Source organism: Pleuronectes platessa, chromosome 13 (genome assembly GCF_947347685.1).
Source record: "Pleuronectes platessa chromosome 13, fPlePla1.1, whole genome shotgun sequence".
Lineage (NCBI taxonomy): Eukaryota > Metazoa > Chordata > Actinopteri > Pleuronectiformes > Pleuronectidae > Pleuronectes > Pleuronectes platessa.
Window position 1 is genome coordinate 18,781,540 of NC_070638.1, and position 17,603 is coordinate 18,799,142.

At 41.0% G+C, this 17,603-nt stretch overlaps 2 protein-coding genes and 1 pseudogene across 2 annotated transcripts; 1 reads left to right on the top strand and 2 right to left on the bottom strand.

The window, feature by feature from the left end:
• Positions 1–450: 450 nt before the first annotated feature.
• Positions 451–2,083, bottom strand: LOC128455227 (zona pellucida sperm-binding protein 3-like). The gene is made up of 9 exons (XM_053438912.1): positions 2,017–2,083; positions 1,781–1,947; positions 1,602–1,705; positions 1,403–1,491; positions 1,142–1,322; positions 932–1,037; positions 762–847; positions 590–681; positions 451–512 (listed from the first exon to the last, which is right to left on the bottom strand). The coding sequence occupies exons 1-9, from the start codon at positions 2,081–2,083 to the stop codon at positions 451–453; spliced, it is 954 nt and encodes a 317-aa protein (XP_053294887.1).
• A 7,260-nt stretch (positions 2,084–9,343) lies between these two features.
• On the top strand, positions 9,344–12,902 carry LOC128455276 (zinc fingers and homeoboxes protein 3). Its single transcript, XM_053438960.1, has one exon. The coding sequence runs from the start codon at positions 9,344–9,346 to the stop codon at positions 10,805–10,807; it is 1,464 nt and encodes a 487-aa protein (XP_053294935.1). The 3' UTR covers positions 10,808–12,902.
• A 280-nt stretch (positions 12,903–13,182) lies between these two features.
• Positions 13,183–16,058, bottom strand: LOC128455228 (RING finger protein 212B-like; annotated as a pseudogene).
• Between the last annotated feature and the right edge of the window lie 1,545 nt (positions 16,059–17,603).

A 17,603-nucleotide genomic window follows, 5' to 3' on the forward strand; every position in this document is an offset into this window, starting at 1 on the left:
TCGAAAACTCACTGTGGGCCTAGAACAATCCGTATACAATACAAGGAGTTCCAACTCAAGTTTCCACACAGGTTCATGAATTAATTAGGGAAATTCTTAATGCGAGGGTGAAACTGTTAAATCTATACCATTACACCCTGTAATGACAGCTTCAGTTTGACCTAGTGACAACCTTAGCAGACATCAATACCCTTTGTTTGAGTGATAAATGATTGGAGCCTTGTTCAAGTTGAATGGATACATCTTTAATGGCATCAAATCTGAAATGCAAAGAGGCAACAAAGCTTTTCAAAGCTGGAAACAATAAAAACCAAGTCAGATTGTCGGAGCCAGTCCTTCAGATGGATTCATTTCTGGAGAGGGAAACAAAGACAAGTCGATGAATGCAGTCGCTGAGCACAAATTCAGAATTTTGCAGAGTAAAATAAAGTGGTTTCTCACTTTGATGCTTCAGGGGTTCTCAGTGATTGTGAAAGGCCCGAGGACGGCTTTCTTTACCAGCCCAAGCGTCCCTGTAACACAAACACCTTTGGACCATCAGTAAAATGAGACCAGTTTAATCCAAACACTGCACAGGTGGTTTACATACCCGAGGCGGTACTCCTCATCTTCCTGGACTTGCAGGTTGAGTCACAGCAGTCACATAGGTTGCTATATGCAGGGTTATCCACAAGCTCCCAGCTGAACAGGGAGAGTGTCCGGGATTATTCACAATTTGACTTAAAGCCGTCTAGTTTTCAGACTAGTTATACAAGTTTTACCCGTGATTTTTGATGTAGTTGCAGGCCTTCTTTGTGTGGTCAAGCCCAACAGGATCCCAAGCCACAAGTTGGCAGTGCAAATACACCTGTTGAATGCAGAGGAGAGCAATGATCCAGTATTTACAGCCACTATGTGAAAGACCATGCACAGATATAGAATGGAGGTTTACCTCTTTTCCAATGGCAAACTTAAACGCTTGAAGGGACAGGTGGATCTCAGATGACTTTTGCCGTGGTTCAAATTTTGAACGGGAGGTCTTGCTGTCCACAAGACATCTGTATGGTTTAAAAAAAAAAAAATGCAAAAAATACTTTACTTCCAGTGTGTGGGCAGAAGAAGTCAGGAGGTCTGGGTTCATATTCAGTACAACAAGCATTACCCCTTATTTGTGATTATTGGGTATAAATCACTTCCAGGATTCAGCTCTGGCGTGGCGGCAGCAACACATTCATCAAGAAACAGCAGCAAGGGCTGATGGGATTGTAGCTCAACACTCGCCATGATGGGTATGAAGGAGCCCAGAGGAAAACTGGTGGATTCAGCAGGGCCTGAGAAATCCTCTAAAAGCACAAGGTGGAGGTGAGACTTCTAGTTAAAATGCCTCAGTTTCAAGTTGAGGTGATGAACTCTTGACACCTACCATTCATTAGTCCAATATGAAAAACCATCGCTCCTTGACCAAATGTATTGAACACAGGGTTGTAGGTGGGGGGGTACCAATCTTTAGGCCTGCACAAAATACACATTTATTGCATGAATCAGTTGAACACAAGTCCAAAAAAGTGATCAAATAGTCTTGATATTCAACACCCTTGTGTGGAAGTTGCATGAATGCACACCTCTCATACGAACACACAACTTGGTGAATGAAGGAGAGTTCGTGGGAGTCTGGAGAGGAGATGTGCATCAGGTCATTGCTGTGTATAAGTTGATTCCCAGTGACCTATGAGGAAGAAAGGTTACTTAAACCATCAAATCACATTTACTTAAAAAGCCCAGATTTAAATGTTCTACCCACCAGTCTCCTGAAGTTACAGTCGTTGAAGCCCACAGTGAAAATGACCTCCCTGCCCGAGAAGCTGGTGGGAAGACAGTTACCGAGACGAAAGTGCGAGGGGTCGACCGGGTTCCTGTTCTCTCTCCACACCAGCGTCACATAATCAGGCCTGCAGTCCACTTTCATGTCTGACAAATACAATCAGGTTTGTACACAAACAGCAAAGAAACCTTCAATTCTTTTTGACGCTATATTACCTGCATTAACTGACATAGCAGCTACCAGGATGGCGAGCAGCACCCCTTGCCAAAACAAAGCCATCATGACTGAACACACAGGATGGGTACTGGGGAAGCTTTTATTGGTTGTACTGGGAGACGCTCATCTAGTTTAACTTCAATCACCTGGTGTGTGTTCACTACCTCAGGTGCAGCTGCCTGACTCTCATTACAACAAGTCCCATTCATCGTGTTATAGCTATTTACTTTCTATTAGGAACCAGAGAGCCTGACAGAGCATTCCACAGCTAGAGCAGATATGAGAATATAAACTGTATGACAATGCCCGTCATTTGTCGGAATTATCATCAATTAATTAATCCAATTTTATTTGTATAGCCTATATTCACAATTTGTCTCATAGGGCTTAATAAGCTGCGACATCCTCTGTCTTTAATTCTCAACAAGAGATAGGGAAAACTAGCAAACAAAAACTATTAAGAGGAGAAAAAACAGAGAAACCTCAGAGGGTCACATGTGAGGGATCCCTCTCCCAGGACAGACAGATTTGCAGTAGATGCTGCATGTAACAAAATTACAATATTTACAACATTGATTTGAAGAAAAAAACATTCCCATAATGGAGGTGTATTAATGTTTGAAGTATTTATACATGAGAAAATGTCTGAGGAACTTCCGGTTGTAAATGTGGTGAGCGGACGCACGAGAGAAGGCGTCAACTTTTTGCTATATTCGTTTTTTTTACCCAGCTTTCTTCCCAGTGTTTTTGACAAACCATCAGTAGTGGGTTTATTCAAGTGTTTCCATTTGAAATGAGCAATTCGAAGCTTGTTAAATCGGGTTGCAGTGCACAAACCCCAGCTACACGTGCTGCTACTAGCGCCGCAAGTAAGCTAGCACCGTTCTCAGCTAACAGCCCTCTGACAGCGACAACAACTTCAGAACCCGGAGCAACCATGGATGCCGCTGTCATTTCTAAGGATCAACTGGGCGCAGAATTTGCGAAGCAAAGAACCACACTAAGGGATGATGTCTCTCTCCTGATTCAAGAATCTACAACGCCGTTACAAGCCTCGCTGGACTCACTCCAAACAACAGTGAACACATTCCAACAGCGCCTCACCTCAGTGGAGTCTGTGTCCGGTGATAACTTTGAACGTGTATGCGCTGTGGAGTCTACCATTAAGACGCTCCAAACCCAAAACCAATCTCTCTTGACTCGACTCGATGACCTAGAAAACCGATCGCGGAGAGCCAATCTCCGTATATTGCACATACCAGAAGGCAGCGAGGACGGCAAGGACCCGGTTAAATTCATGTCGGAGCTGCTGACGCAGGTGATGGGTCCCGAGGTCTTCACTTCGCCGCCCGAACTGGAGAGAGCCCACCGGTCCCCGACCTTCAGATCTGGACAAGGAAAACCTCCGCGCACATTCCTGGTTTGTTTCTCCCGATTCCAACAGAAGGAGGCTGCGCTGCGCTGGGCAAGGAATCACGAGCTGCGGTACGGAGGAACTGTCATAAGGATGTTTCAAGATCACAGCGCAGCTCTCGCTAAAAAGCGCGCTGCATTTAACGGGATAAAGCAAGCCCTTTACCAAAAGAACGTCCGGTTCCACCTGATCTACCCCGCCAGGCTACGCGTGACACACGGGGACGACGTGCTCACCTTCGACTCACCTGATGAAGCTCAGAGGTTCTACGATCAGAGGATTGGTAAAGAGTAATAATGCGGCAGTGTTTGCCTTCACTGTTTGGCCTGGAGACGGACGGTAAATAACGCATACTCTACTGTGTACGTGCGTAACTGCCTTTGCAACTATTCTGACATACGCCCTGGATTTTAAGGTACTGTGCTTTCACCCACGCTACGTTTGGGATAACATGTTTAGAAGGTGGGGGAAAAAAAGTGGCCCGGATCTTGTGTTACTGTGTGCTTACGTTCATGTTATGTATGGGCTAATATATACTTAGGGGGAACAAAAGAGAAGGGGACACATAGCTTTCCCATTACATGGATGTGCATATATATATATATTTTTTTTTTTAACGTCTAATTATTATTTTATAATATTTTTGTCCCCTTAGCCCTGCTTTTGCCTTCATGGCCTTTGTGTTAAGCTTGTTAATATAATATACATTACTGGGAGCCTTCTTAGCTAGAAGCAAGAAGATGATGTTCTACCGGAAGTTTTTGGAAACAGTGTTATGCCTGCAGCTTGCCTCAGGGAGAGGAACAAGTATAGGCTTAGTGTTAGTTATGTCTATGTCTGGGGTATGGGACAGGGTTATGGGATGGTACACCACTAGATTTATTTATTATTTTTATTATTTTTATTATTTCTTTATCCCACTCTTTCTTAGTGAGGTCATTCATGAAGCTGTACACTTTTTTGTTGCGACCATTTATTTGCTTTACAGTTATTATTGTAATTCTATCCTTTTTCTGATTAACCATGGAACAAAGAACTAATGTAAGAAAGACTGATGTAAGATTTATTAGCTGGAACGTAAAAGGCTTGAATGGACCTGTAAAAAGAGCTAGAATATTCAATCACCTTAAATATTTAAAATGTGAAATTGCATTTCTTCAAGAAACTCATTTGTTGTTAAAAGATCAAATTAGACTCAGAAAAGCTTGGGTGGGACATATGTTCCACTCAAGTTTCAATTCCAAAACACGTGGGACAGCTATATTGATCCATAAAAAAATTCAGTTCAGTGCTACCACTGTTATCTCTGACCCACAGGGGCGCTTTGTCATAGTTTCTGGGCTACTTTTCCACAAACCTGTCGTTTTGGTTAATATATATGCCCCAAACTGGGATGATGATAAATTCATGGGTAAAGTTTTCTCATTAATACCAGACATAAACTCACAACAATTAATTTTAGGGGGTGATCTGAATTGCACAATTAACCCAATATTGGACCGCTCTAATCCTAAATCTACAGACCCTTCAAAAATGTCCAAATCTTTAGCTTTTTTTATGGATCAAATAGGAGGTGTTGACCCCTGGCGCTCTCTTTTTCCACTTGGTCAATCCTTCTCCTTCTTTTCCCCAGTCCACCACTCATACAGCAGAATAGACTATTTTTTTATTGATGGAAACCTTCTTCCCTTTGTCACAAATGCAGATTATTCAACCATAGTTGAATCTGATCACGCCCCAGTTTTACTAGATCTTGTGTTTCCTCCTAACAATTCGGAACGCCCTCCTTGGAAATTAGACAAAACCTTACTGGCTGACAGTTCATTTTGTGATTTGATAAACAAAGAAATTGATAACTTTATAGAATCCAATAAAAAAGATAACATCTCCTCCTCATTGCTTTGGGAGACACTGAAGGCTGTGATCAGAGGTGAGATTATATCATACTCAGCAAGAATCAATAAGATGCGTAGACTTGAACAAGACCAGCTTATTAAATCAATAAGCACAGTAGACTCTCAGTACTCTACGTCTCCATCCCCTGAACTCTATAAAAAAAGCTTGACCTTCAAACTCAATACAACCTGTTGTCAACCGGTAAAACAGAAAAAATGTTGTTAAAATCACGTGGATAGCCTTATTCAGTTTAAGACGGTGCATAGGCTCTATTATTCCAGAGAAAAACTGCACAGTTTCTTTCCTGATGTTTCACCCATTTGTAACAGATGCAAGTCTATGACTGGTAACTTAACGCATTCTTTTTGGTTATGCAGCAAACTGTACACATACTGGAAAAGTATTTTTCACTGCTTCTCTACGGCTTACGGGAAATGTTGGGAGCCGGATCCATTTGTAGCCATTCTCGGGGCAACCACCCCTTTGTCTTCTGCCAATAAATATGAGAAAAAAGCTATCCTATTTGGAACTGTGATCGCGAAGAAGATAATTCTTCGTGGGTGGAAGTCTGACATTGCACCCACGTACGATCAGTGGTTGAGAGAAATGGCAAATATGCTTCACCTGGAGCGACTGAGACTTCATAATGAAGACAGGGGAGACATATTTGATAGGATGTGGGACCCTGTACTGCAACTGTTTCAAGGAAAGGACTAAAGTATGGATCATTGTGAAACGCCTGCTGTGTGTATCTGCTAGTTTACTCTTCACTTTGTGTAGTCTTTTGTAAATTTGTATGTTTAATTTATTGTCATGACTGTGGCTTCTGTTAATTCTTTACTAGGATGTGCTGATCCTGTTAGTTTGGGGTGGGTCTTTTTTTCTTATCCTTTTCATTTTTGTTTGTCCTGTGTTCCTTTTTCATTCTGGAAAATAATAAACACATTTAAAAAAAAAAAAAAAATCACGTGGATATGCCTATGAGCATGGAGAAAAAGCTGGCCGTCTTTTAGCACACCAACTTAAGTCCCAATCTGTTTCTCAACAAATCTCACAAATAAGGAAACCAAATGGTGATTTAACTATTGACCCGGGAGAAATTAATGAAACATTCACCTCATTTTATTCTAACCTGTACAGAGGCGACCAGTGATAGAACTGATATGGAACATTTCTTTTGCGATCTCGAGGCTCCTTCCATAAAGGTAACGGATAAGACAAAGACCGAACTCCCATTGCAACTGTCTGAAATTATTAACGCAATAATGGCAATGCAAAGTGGTAAGACACCTGGCCCCGACGGCTATCCAATAGAATTTTTTAAGACTTTTTCTAAGAAACTATCCCCAATTCTTCTTGAAATTTTTATGGATTCTATATCCCGTGGGTCATTACCACAAACACTCACTGAGGCATCGATTATTCTCCTGCTTAAGCCAGGTAAAGAGAATACAGAACGTGGTTCATACCGACCCATCTCCCTCCTAAACAGTGACGTGAAGATCCTAGCTAAAACTCTTGCCCTACGCCTAGAAACCACAATGACTGATGTGATCTCTGCTGACCAAACTGGTTTAATTTTGGGTCGACACTCATTTACAAATATCAGACGGCTTTTGAATATTATTCACTCCCCTGCGTCCAATGAGGTACCTGAGGTGGTCATCTCGCTGGACGCAGAGAAAGCTTTTGACAGGGTTGAGTGGGAATATTTATTCACGTGTTTAAAGAAATTTGGGTATGGTCCAAATTTTATCTCATGGATTAAACTTCTTTACAGCTCACCCAAGGCCTCTGTGGTTACAAACGGCAGGCAATCACAGTACTTCACCCTGTCGAGAGCGACCCGTCAGGGATGTCCAATTAGTCCACTGTTATTTGCCTTGGCCATAGAGCCCTTATCCATTTCACTCAAATCATTGCCATCAATAAGTGGACTTTTTAGAGAAGGAGAAGAGCATAGACTAAGCTTATATGCCGATGATTTACTATTATTTGTCTCGGACCCTATTCTTAGTGTACCTCATATCCTCCATGCTCTGTTAAGATTTGGTAAACTCTCCGGGTATAAACTGAACTTTAGTAAAAGGGAATGCTACCCTGTTAACAACTTGGCTCTTCAAATTCAGGAGAATGTTTTACCGTTTAAAATGTCTAGAAACGGCTTTAAATATTTGGGCATTAACATAACTAGAGATATGAAAAACCTCTATCGGGAAAAATTTTGCTCCTCTACTTGATAAAGTCAAATTAGATCTAAAGAAATGGAGAACACTCCACTTGTCCTTGGCAGGTAAAGTGAATTGCATCAAGATGAGTGTGCTCCCCAAATTCCTCTACCTGTTTCAATATATCCCACTTTACCTTCCTAGGTCTTTCTTTAAAGGTATTGATAGCGCTTTTATTTCTTTTATTTGGAATGGCAAGAACCCTAGGGTACGTTTAGAGCTTCTACAGAGGCCTAAATTACAGGGAGGCCTAGCTCTTCCTAATCTGTTCTACTACTACTGGGCTGCAAATGTTCAAAAAATAATGTTTTGGCTTCATACTCCAGACACAGACTGGTGCCACTATGAGGCTACATCATGCATCTCAACATCTCTCACGGCTCTGGTCACTTCCAGTCTCCCCGTTTCTATTTCCCAGTTCACAAACAACCCAATTGTCATCAATACTTTGAAGATCTGGTTTCAATTGAGACGGTACTTTGGTTTCAAACAAATTCTTAGCTTAAGCCCTATATGCAATAACCACCTCTTCCCCCCAGCTAAAATAGACGCTACATTCTCTTTTTGGCAAAGACAAGGCATTTCTAAATTTAAAGATATGTACATAAATTGTGTATTTGCCAGCTTTAACGACTTATCACAAAAATTTGGCCTTCCTCGATCTAGCCTATTTCGATATTTTCAAGCACGCCACTTCCTTATGAGCCATGACCCCAACTTTCCAATTCTCTCTTCAATGTCTGGCTTAGATGATATGCTAGAATCCCCGTTTAATTCAAAAAGGCTCATTTCTAGAATACATGATTGTATAGCTTCTCTTAAAACCATAACCATCGCAAAGATAAGGGCGGACTGGGCAGATGAATTGGGGGAAGACATGGAAGATGACATGTGGAACTGTGCTTTACAAAGAGTGAATGACAGCACTTCTTGTGCAAAATTAAGTATAATACAATTTAAAGTTCTACACCGGACTCACTTTTCCAAAGCAAGATTAGCTAAAATATATCCTAATTCAGATGCTAGTTGTAACAGATGCCATCACACCCCTGCCAACTTAACCCATATGTTTTGGTCATGCCCTGCTCTGGTCTCTTACTGGTCTATGATCTTTAAAACAATATCTGAGGCGCTCAATACTGATTTCCAACCCAATGCAGCAGTAGCTATATTTGGTATCACAGACCGAAGACATTCTATAGTAAGGAAAAGTTATAAAAACATTTTGGCCTTTGTGACTCTGCTTGCACGCAGAAGAATATTATTACATTGGAAATCAAAAAACCCTCCCAAAGCGTCTTTGTGGATGTGTGACCTGATGCACTTTATACAATTAGAGAAAATTAAATACTCACTTAGGGGGTCAAGGGACAATTTCTACTCCACCTGGGATCCGGTTTTGAAATACATAGGGAAACTCAAAACTATACCTGATACCCCATAGCAATATTTCTTGCACTAGGACCCTATATCAAGTAGCGTACAGAATATATATATATATATATATATATTTTTTTTTTTTTTTTTTTTTTTTACCTATTATCTTCTTTTTTTGTTATTCTAGGTGTGTGTACTATATGTTCAAGTGGGTGGGGTGGGTGGGATGTTGTTTGTATGTGTATGTAAAAAAAAAAAAAAACTATGGATATGTCTGTTAAAATGTATGCTCAGTGTATTCGGTGTTCATATACATTTCCAAATAAAAAAATTATCAAAAAAAAGAAAATGTCTGAAAAGCATGAAGGGAACAGCAGTGACAATTGGAGTTATCGTCAGTAATGGTAGGATATGGTTACTGAGGATAAGGATAGGGAAGAAGTGGAAGTTGCTCTCACCAGTGTTGCCCCCAAGAAGACCAAACCAAAGTGTGAGTCACCAGATTCCTATAAACCAGCTAAACCCACCACCCCATGTTTCAGTTCCACCCTTCCCCCTCCTCAGGATTCATACTTCTATCGCTCACCAGCAGACCCGCCAGCAAGCACAGCAACTGATGTCTCCCTTGACCTTTCAGAGTCTTCATCGAGACAGCACCGTCACAGCCGCTACAAAAAGTCCAAAATTCAGCTCGCCGCTCTTCGAAAGAGCTTCCTGAGAGAGAACTGGCCTGCAGAGGCAGAGCTAAGACGTTTGCAGGAAGAAACTGGGCTGACCCGTAATGACATTCGTAAATGGTTCAGTGACAGCCGTTATCAGCTTAGAGTTGGCCGTGGAAGCCTGGCAGCAGCCCAGAGCTATTCTCAACACACTGCTGTGGGAGGTAAACATGATCAACAAACTCAACCTCTTCCACTCATTACCCAAAAGACTCGTCAGCCGAGTAGCGTGAAGGGCAACGACGCCACCCGGAACAGTGGAACAAGAAGTACACATTTCTTCCAGACCTTTCTGACGAACACCCTGGAAGCATTTGGGGAAAGAGGACCGGAGGCCGAAGAGTGTGATGTTATGGAGGAGCTGTCTGGTGACGGGGACAGTGTCAAAGACGAGGGGCAAAGTGAAGAACAGCCCTTACAATTGACCAAGACCTGCAAGATTGAGACAGATATTCCACAGGAACCATCTGATATATTAAAATCATCTCCTCACTCTTCCCCATCTAGCAGCCCACCACCAACTAATAAACAACTTTCAAACAGTAGCAGCACATCAAAGAAGTCATCCCACCCGGCCAAAGCCAGTCCCTCACCAACACCCATGCTTATCTCAGGGGCTCCTTCAACTACATCTCCGTCTCCTGCTCTCACTCCTGGTGGGCGTCCAAGAAAGACCAAGGAGCAATTGGATGTTTTAAAGCAGCACTTCTTGCGCTGCCAGTGGCCCAAGAGTGACGATTACACTGAACTTGTTAAGCTTACAGGTTTACCCCGAGCAGATGTAATTCAGTGGTTTGGTGACACACGTTATGCTGTTAAAAATGGCCAGCTGCGCTGGGTAAAGGGGGTCCGGGACCAGTTCTTGGCTGAACTTGCCCTTCAGCAGAGTGGCAGTGGTCTGACTAATGGAAGCAGCTCTGGGACATCTACTCGGGTTGGCGGTAGCCGCAAACGGAAATCTCAGGCAAATGTACCAAGTACAGGTACTCCTGATATCCAGCCATTGTTAGCGTATTTCCTTTCAACAGGCCCCCTACATGAAAAAGACCTTGACACACTATGCAAGAAATCAAAGATGAGCTACCAGCAAGTGCGAGATTGGTTTGCATCTCAGGATGCTGGGGAGACTGACCAGGAACAAAGTATTACTGATTGAGACACTGGAACCAGACATAAGAATCGGGCTGTGCGATATGACCAAAATCTCATGTCCCCATAGGCATCTTTTCATATTCAGATAATATATCTCAGTAATGCAAATTTTAAATAAATAAATGTAAAATTAATAGATTTTCTCCTCTTTGTACTTTGATCCAACACTCGACCCGGGTGTTTTCGATTTGGCATTGTGTACCTTGGGTCAAGTTTTCGCACCGACTCTCAAATCCTGCTGCTAAAGCATATAAGTGTAGGCCATGTCTTTGCAGATATAAGTTTTACCAGCAGTCCTAAGCTTCCATCTTTGCGATGCTTTGCCATGTGGTGCATCATGGGTAAAAGCCTCTAGCAGTATCTGAGTCTGGGGTTTGTTTTAAGCACCCAACTGTACTTTTTCTCCTCCGTAATATTCCTAATGCTGGTGGACATTATTTTTGCGCAGGTGGTAAAAGAGGTGGTCGGTGTTGGAGTCTGTTTATAAAGTTTTCTTTTCTGGTCTGTGTCAGACTTTTTATCCAAACACAACTTTCATGCAACAGAAGTAGCACCTCTTTTAGGTATGAGCTCCTGGTTTCGGGGTCTTATCAGAATTGCTGTATTCTGTGCCACGTTCACATGTCCTGCCTGCATCCGTGCCATGTGGGAAAAAAGCAAAACACCCAAATAACAAAAAAGGACTGCTTTAAAGAGTGACTTACGGTGGAACAAAATAAACAATACTGGATCATGCAAAGAGACTTTTCTATTGTGACAGGTCGTCATATCACACAGCCCTACTTCAAAACATTTCTAAAAGTAGGCGGAGTGCTCCTCATGTCCTTTGCACCAACAAGCAGTTATTACTTTGGTTTAAATTGCTTTAATTGGGGCAGTTTTGTAACATCCAGTCTTCCCAGTACAAGCCCTTGATGAGGTTTGTGTTTTTTATATATCCTGCATTTCCTGCTTATCCTAATATATTTGGACTGGAATTATAATTGCGATGCCTGTTTTACTGTAAATAAGACAGTAAATTGTACACTGGTTTGCAATATTTTTTTAGCTTATTTTTGTTTAGATCTCACTACTTAAGATTTGTCTTAGTATGATATTGTAGCAGTATAATTTAAACTGGTTGTACTCTCGGTACCTGACTATAGCAGATAAGTAACTGCTCCAGAAATTGTCTGTGTTCATGAATTTGTTGACTGATCATTGTGTGTCATAATTCCTTCACATCAGATAATTCCTTTTCATTGAAAGCACACTGGACATGTACACTTTAAATCGATATCTTGCACTTTGGTTTCAGAGCCTGCTGCCATTACTTCCATTAAATTCAATTATTTCACAAAAGAATAATTCCTAACTTGCCGTGTCATTTCTGAACCCTAAACAGGGAAAACTCTGAACATGTCTTAAAAGTAACATTTCATTTATTCTACTTAGGTCAACAGCGTATTTTTGAAGAACATTCCTGATTCTCCCCTAGTCTGCTGTAATATTTGATTTACTAGTAGAATACTTTGCTTGTCATTTACATTTAACAGTACTGAGAAAGAGGCAATTGCATTAATCATTCAGGTAGAGTTGCCAACTTAATTATGTGCATTCAACGAGTCAGTCAGTATTTTTATATATCTTGTCTTAATAGGTCTAGGGCATGACTTTTAAAATATAGACAAAGTAGATAACTCATGAGGGTCCACATACTTTGTAAGTAGCAAGAAGGCTTTAAATGCATATCTATTTCTGTCAACTGTGATTATGAATAACAGTACAAGCAAAATAAATATGAGGTATCAGTTCATGTATTTATTAGTTATTTCATACATTGCTGTGTGTTGCAAGAAGAAATAAGTCCCCATTCTTTAGTACTTCGGCTCACAAGTACGAGTCAGAGTGTAGTTCCATTTTAAATGCCTCGACAGAGGTTAGATGACCAGAATGTTGACAAAGCTGTGTGCATCATTGTATTGGTCGTGAAACGTTAACACAAGTGTTGTGGGGAGATGTCCATAACACTTAGTGTTTACAATGTATTTTGTACTGTTTAAAAAATCTCATTTGCACAATTGTGTCACTGGAAACCAGTAAAGGATTTGCCTTTATAATCACGTGTCTGCAATGTTTTTGTGTGTGTGTGTCTGTGTGTATTTGTATGGTGTAGAGAATCCAATTGATTAAGACTATGAGCAAAAGTTGTTGGGTATATTATAAAAAAAGCGCTGAAGTGATCTGCAGACATGCCATTGAGAAAAAAATACTGACAGAAAAAACAGATGAGAATGAATCGACTGACAAAAAAAAGCGTGGTTGTTTAATTCCTCAACAGAAGAGCCACCCATGTAAACACAATTATTAAATACATTCAACAGTGTCAAAGACATTTAATCACTTGTGCAGGCAAGTTCTGGTCGAACACAAATCTCAGAACAAGACGTGAGAGTCCTGATGAACACAACAGCTAACGACTCCTAAACGGACAAATGTTTGTCATAGGGACGTTTCATTAACGCCTCGGAGACTGTAATGAAAATCCATTCATAAACTGGAACTGGAAAACAGGGGTCTGATGCAGAGTTCTGAAGAGAACAGAAAGTGACTCGTGACTCAGAAAATTCATGAGAAACGCCTGCCACAAGTTCTTTGGAAAGTATTTATTACCTTGTTGAAGTGCTGAAGGATGTAGGTGTTCCTATTTCAAATGGGTTAAAGGGGGCGATTTTGATTCAGGACGGAAAGCATTTAGTTCTGCATTCTATTAAGCAAAGTGTATTCAGTTCAAACAAAGAGCTAAAGGTACAAAGGTTAGGGTATGATCACACTTACTGTGTACATGTTCATGAAGAGAACTGTTGCTGGAAATAGAAGTGGCTGATCCAGGAGTCTTACAAAAACAGAAAGAGTGACATTTTTTATCTTGATTTAATATAACAAAAGTTAAAACCAAAAAAAAGGTCTGCTCTAAAATTCTGTATAATAGCTTTATATTATATATTGTCTTAAATGAATGCTCACAATGAGCTCATCCATGAATGTATAATAAGAGAATAATAATTAAGAGTTCATTTCACTGACTTCATCAGAGGATGGAGTTCACTGTGTCTATCGAGTTTCCTTCAATGTCGGACATCTCCATAACAACCTATCTAACTTTATCCACTGAGGACGACAGTGAGATGAGGTTGAAAGCTACTGAAAGAACCTTGAGTCAGTTTTTGTCAAACTGTAACTATTATGTCAACAAGGGACATCAAATGTTGCACGGGAATTAAACATATACCTTTACAAATTTGTTCTGTTGTCACCGTTTTAAAGCATGACATTTATTTACACCGATAAGAAATCACACAAGAGCCGCTGTAAGTGGGAGACTCACAGTGAGAGAGGAGAGACTGGGACCTCGGCCTCTGGTCCATCCCTGAGACTCTGCTGAGCCAAAGTGACTAAGAACCACAACACATGTGTGAGTTTAATAAGTCTCGTGCGATTCTCCTCTTAAATGCAGAAATGTGATGAGCCATTAAAGAGAGAAATGCTTACCTGTTGGCTCTTGACCGAGGTGTAACTAGTAAAAGAAAACTACATATGAAATTGACCAGTAATAAAAACTGATGAAACAAATTAAAATTAAATCTTAGATTACCTGGGGAGGTGACAGCCACAGGGAGTGTCATCCTTTGAGTGCTGTATGAGAGGAGAATGAGTGAACTGTAATTTAAAATACTTCAGCGCTATAATGTTTATAATCAAATATGACCATTCTGAAAGGTAAATTGGCCTTTACCCATCTGTATGAAATTGTCCTGGAGAAACCTGTGGCAAGCAGAAAGTATACAGTATAAATAAATATGATGTAACACTTTAACATTGACATTGTAGAGCTGCTTTCAGTCATGCACTGAACTCCGGATAATCTCTGGACATTCTCTGGAGGTATGTTAGATAACAAATGTCGGAGTAAGAAGCTCGGGACTTTCTCTACAGCTCCTCCGCCCAGCCCTCTAGAACAAAGCTCAGCAGAATCTCCAAATTAGCCCACGTGAGAACACAGCAGGGTATCCTCCGCAGGATTCAGTGAGCATAAAGGCGTGTTTAGAAAATGTTTCTAACATGGGAAAGATGTAAAACAAAACAATAAAAAAAAGAATACCAATATGTCAGGATGAAAAAAAGGAGCCATACACTGAGAGGATACCGATGATACTTCTGTGATGTTGTGAACACTTCCGAGTGGAGAATCTCCCACTGTATTGGTCTTGTGTGAAAGGCAACCCCCAGAGAATGTCCAGACCCAATCATGTTCAACTTCATTTCTGAAAACTGCTTAAGAAACATGAACTTTAAGAAGTAAGATTATGGAACACTTACCCTCCTCTGAGAAAGTGGCTTCTTTAATTCGGCAGTTTCTCTTTTCATCTCAGAAAGCTGCTTTTTTAAGGCAGCGTTCTCTCTTTTCAGCTCGGTCAGTTGCCTTGAGACAACAGACGTGGGATGGAAAGCGTCGTAATCTGAGATTTATTTACACAGCAGCAGAGGAACGATCAGAGATTTTGAAATCACCTGTAGCCCTGCTCAGAGACCTCCTTCAGGCGCCTCTCCAATTCAACAGACTTGTGCTTGAAGTGCGTCGTGACTCTTTCCATCTGTGTCCACTGGAAATGAACAATCTGAGGAAGAAGGAAGTCACTATCAACTCTTCTTTCATTTCTAAGGAACTACTGGAAATTAAATGTAGCTAGTGGGTTATACTGTAAGATTCCCAAACGATCTTCAACATTTTTATACGATATTGACATTTAAAGTGTGGCGATTCAAAAGTGGCACAGAGGAGACAGACCTGTGATATGTGCTGCAGTCGTGACTGGATCAGCTTCGTTGGGTCCTTGAAAAACACTTTTTCCTGTGGTTTCATCTGAAATAGAAAGGTGTGCTGATCTACAGTGATGTGTCGGCTGGGTGGAATAAGATAATCCTCTGCTGGCAGCATTAGACAGTGACCTGCAGTGAATGTGTCAGTCTCACCAACCTCATCCGTGATGGGCAGATAACTGCAGCTGGCCCCACACACACTGCACTGCTCTGAGAGAAAATGAGGCACGAGAGATGATGTTAGATAATTATATATCGTAAAATGTGGAAGAGCAGATGGAATATAACTGTCTTACTAGATTTGATGCATGCCTCACAGGAGATGTGGCCACAGCTGGACACAGCAAACGACGACCCTTTCCTTGTGAAGCTTGGTTACAGTGGAACCAGTCCATTTTAAACCCTGTGTGTTGAAAGGTCACAACACGTAGATGTCATTTTATTATTTTAAAGATTTCACTATATGATAATACATGTGTGGACAAACCTGATTGCATACTGTACAATTGTGTACTTATGGTTTAGGTTAACTTCCTGGTTTGTAATAATTCTATTGAAAAATCCACATTTAAGATAAGGGTCTGCTTCCAATTCCACAGGAACAGTTTAAGACAAGAAAAGAAAAAAGAAGCCTTTATTAGCCCCACAAAAGTGAAAGTTCCATATTTCAGCAGCAATGCGGATGAGACTAGGTAACATAAGTCATAAAGTAATACATAAACATGCCATTAAAGTATAAGGAAATATAAAATAGAGAATGTATACAATGTAAATTGCACTTATGAGTTATTGACTCATTCAAATTGCACAAATGTGTTGTTAGTTTAAATGTAATTAAAGTCGAGTGAATTTGTGCAGACGACCCGTTCATACCTCAACAAATGAATTCCCCTCTACACCAAGACAAGTTCGCAAGAAAATGTTATTCCCAGTTTAGAGTGCAAGAGCGTGACTGGCCTGCACAGAGCACTGACCCCGTTCAGCACATTTTAGATCAACTAGGGCTCAGAATACGGCCTTGATCAAGCCTCATCAGCCAGGATCCGGACCCGACTTTACAAACGCTGCTGTGGTCGGGTGAGCGAGGAGTTATAAATCTCCTGCCAGGTTCTAAAATCTTGGGCAAACCTTGGTCAGAAACCTTGGAGCTGTTGTATCAGTATGCAAAGAGTCTTCTATCACAAGACTTTCACTTGTCGTGGAAGGATTGGGTCAGATTCAAACTCCCACAATGAGGTCCCAGTTCTTTCAAAGGTCAGATCAGCTTTGAACAGTGATAGTAAAACTCATGTACATCACCAGGGACCCTAGAAGAGGCTCAGCTCCATGTAATGCTGTCACCAGATTTACTCATACTGTGTGTTTCCTGCTATAATGCCAAACCAATGAAAGATACATTCATCCTATATAGACATGATGGTAGAGTGTGTGTGTAGTCTAGTGAAGTTATACTATGAATTTATCACTGGAGAACCCCCCAGCAGTGAGACGTGATGACGTAGTACAGGACGCTGCTATTAGCCGCTAACTGTTAGCTAGCTAGCTAATTAGCTAAAACTGCGCAAAAGTGGAGTCTGTGGCTCGACACCGACAGACTGAAGGTAACTAGAGACGCTACACTTAAACATGGCGGCTTCTAAAGGTCTGTTTCTCCTCCTTGTTACTTTACCTGCGACCTGCTCACACAATATATTCAGCTGGTTCAGCTCTGCTCCCTGTTCTGCCCTGACCACAGACTGACGGGCAGAGTGACATCTGGGGTGGTTTGAACAAGGCACCGACAATACACACACGTTAAAAGAATGTGACTATTTAAAAACCCTACTATACCAAAGATACGTTTAATATTAAAGACATTCATAACTTATTTGAAAACCTACATTTAAAAACAGCCTACTAGTACGATATAAATAACCCATACAACAAGCCTATACTACTAT

Coding starts and splice junctions, on each gene's coding strand:
- LOC128455276 (XM_053438960.1), top strand. CDS start 9,344: ATGGTTACTGAGGATAAGGATAGGGAAGAAGTGGAAGTTGCTCTCACC.
- LOC128455227 (XM_053438912.1), bottom strand. CDS start 2,083: ATGATGGCTTTGTTTTGGCAAGGGGTGCTGCTCGCCATCCTGGTAGCT. Junction 1,492..1,601: donor GTTGTGTGTTCGTATGAGAG/GTGTGCATTCAT, acceptor TATTTTGTGCAG/GCCTAAAGATTGGTACCCCC. Junction 682..761: donor AACTACATCAAAAATCACGG/GTAAAACTTGTA, acceptor CTCCCTGTTCAG/CTGGGAGCTTGTGGATAACC.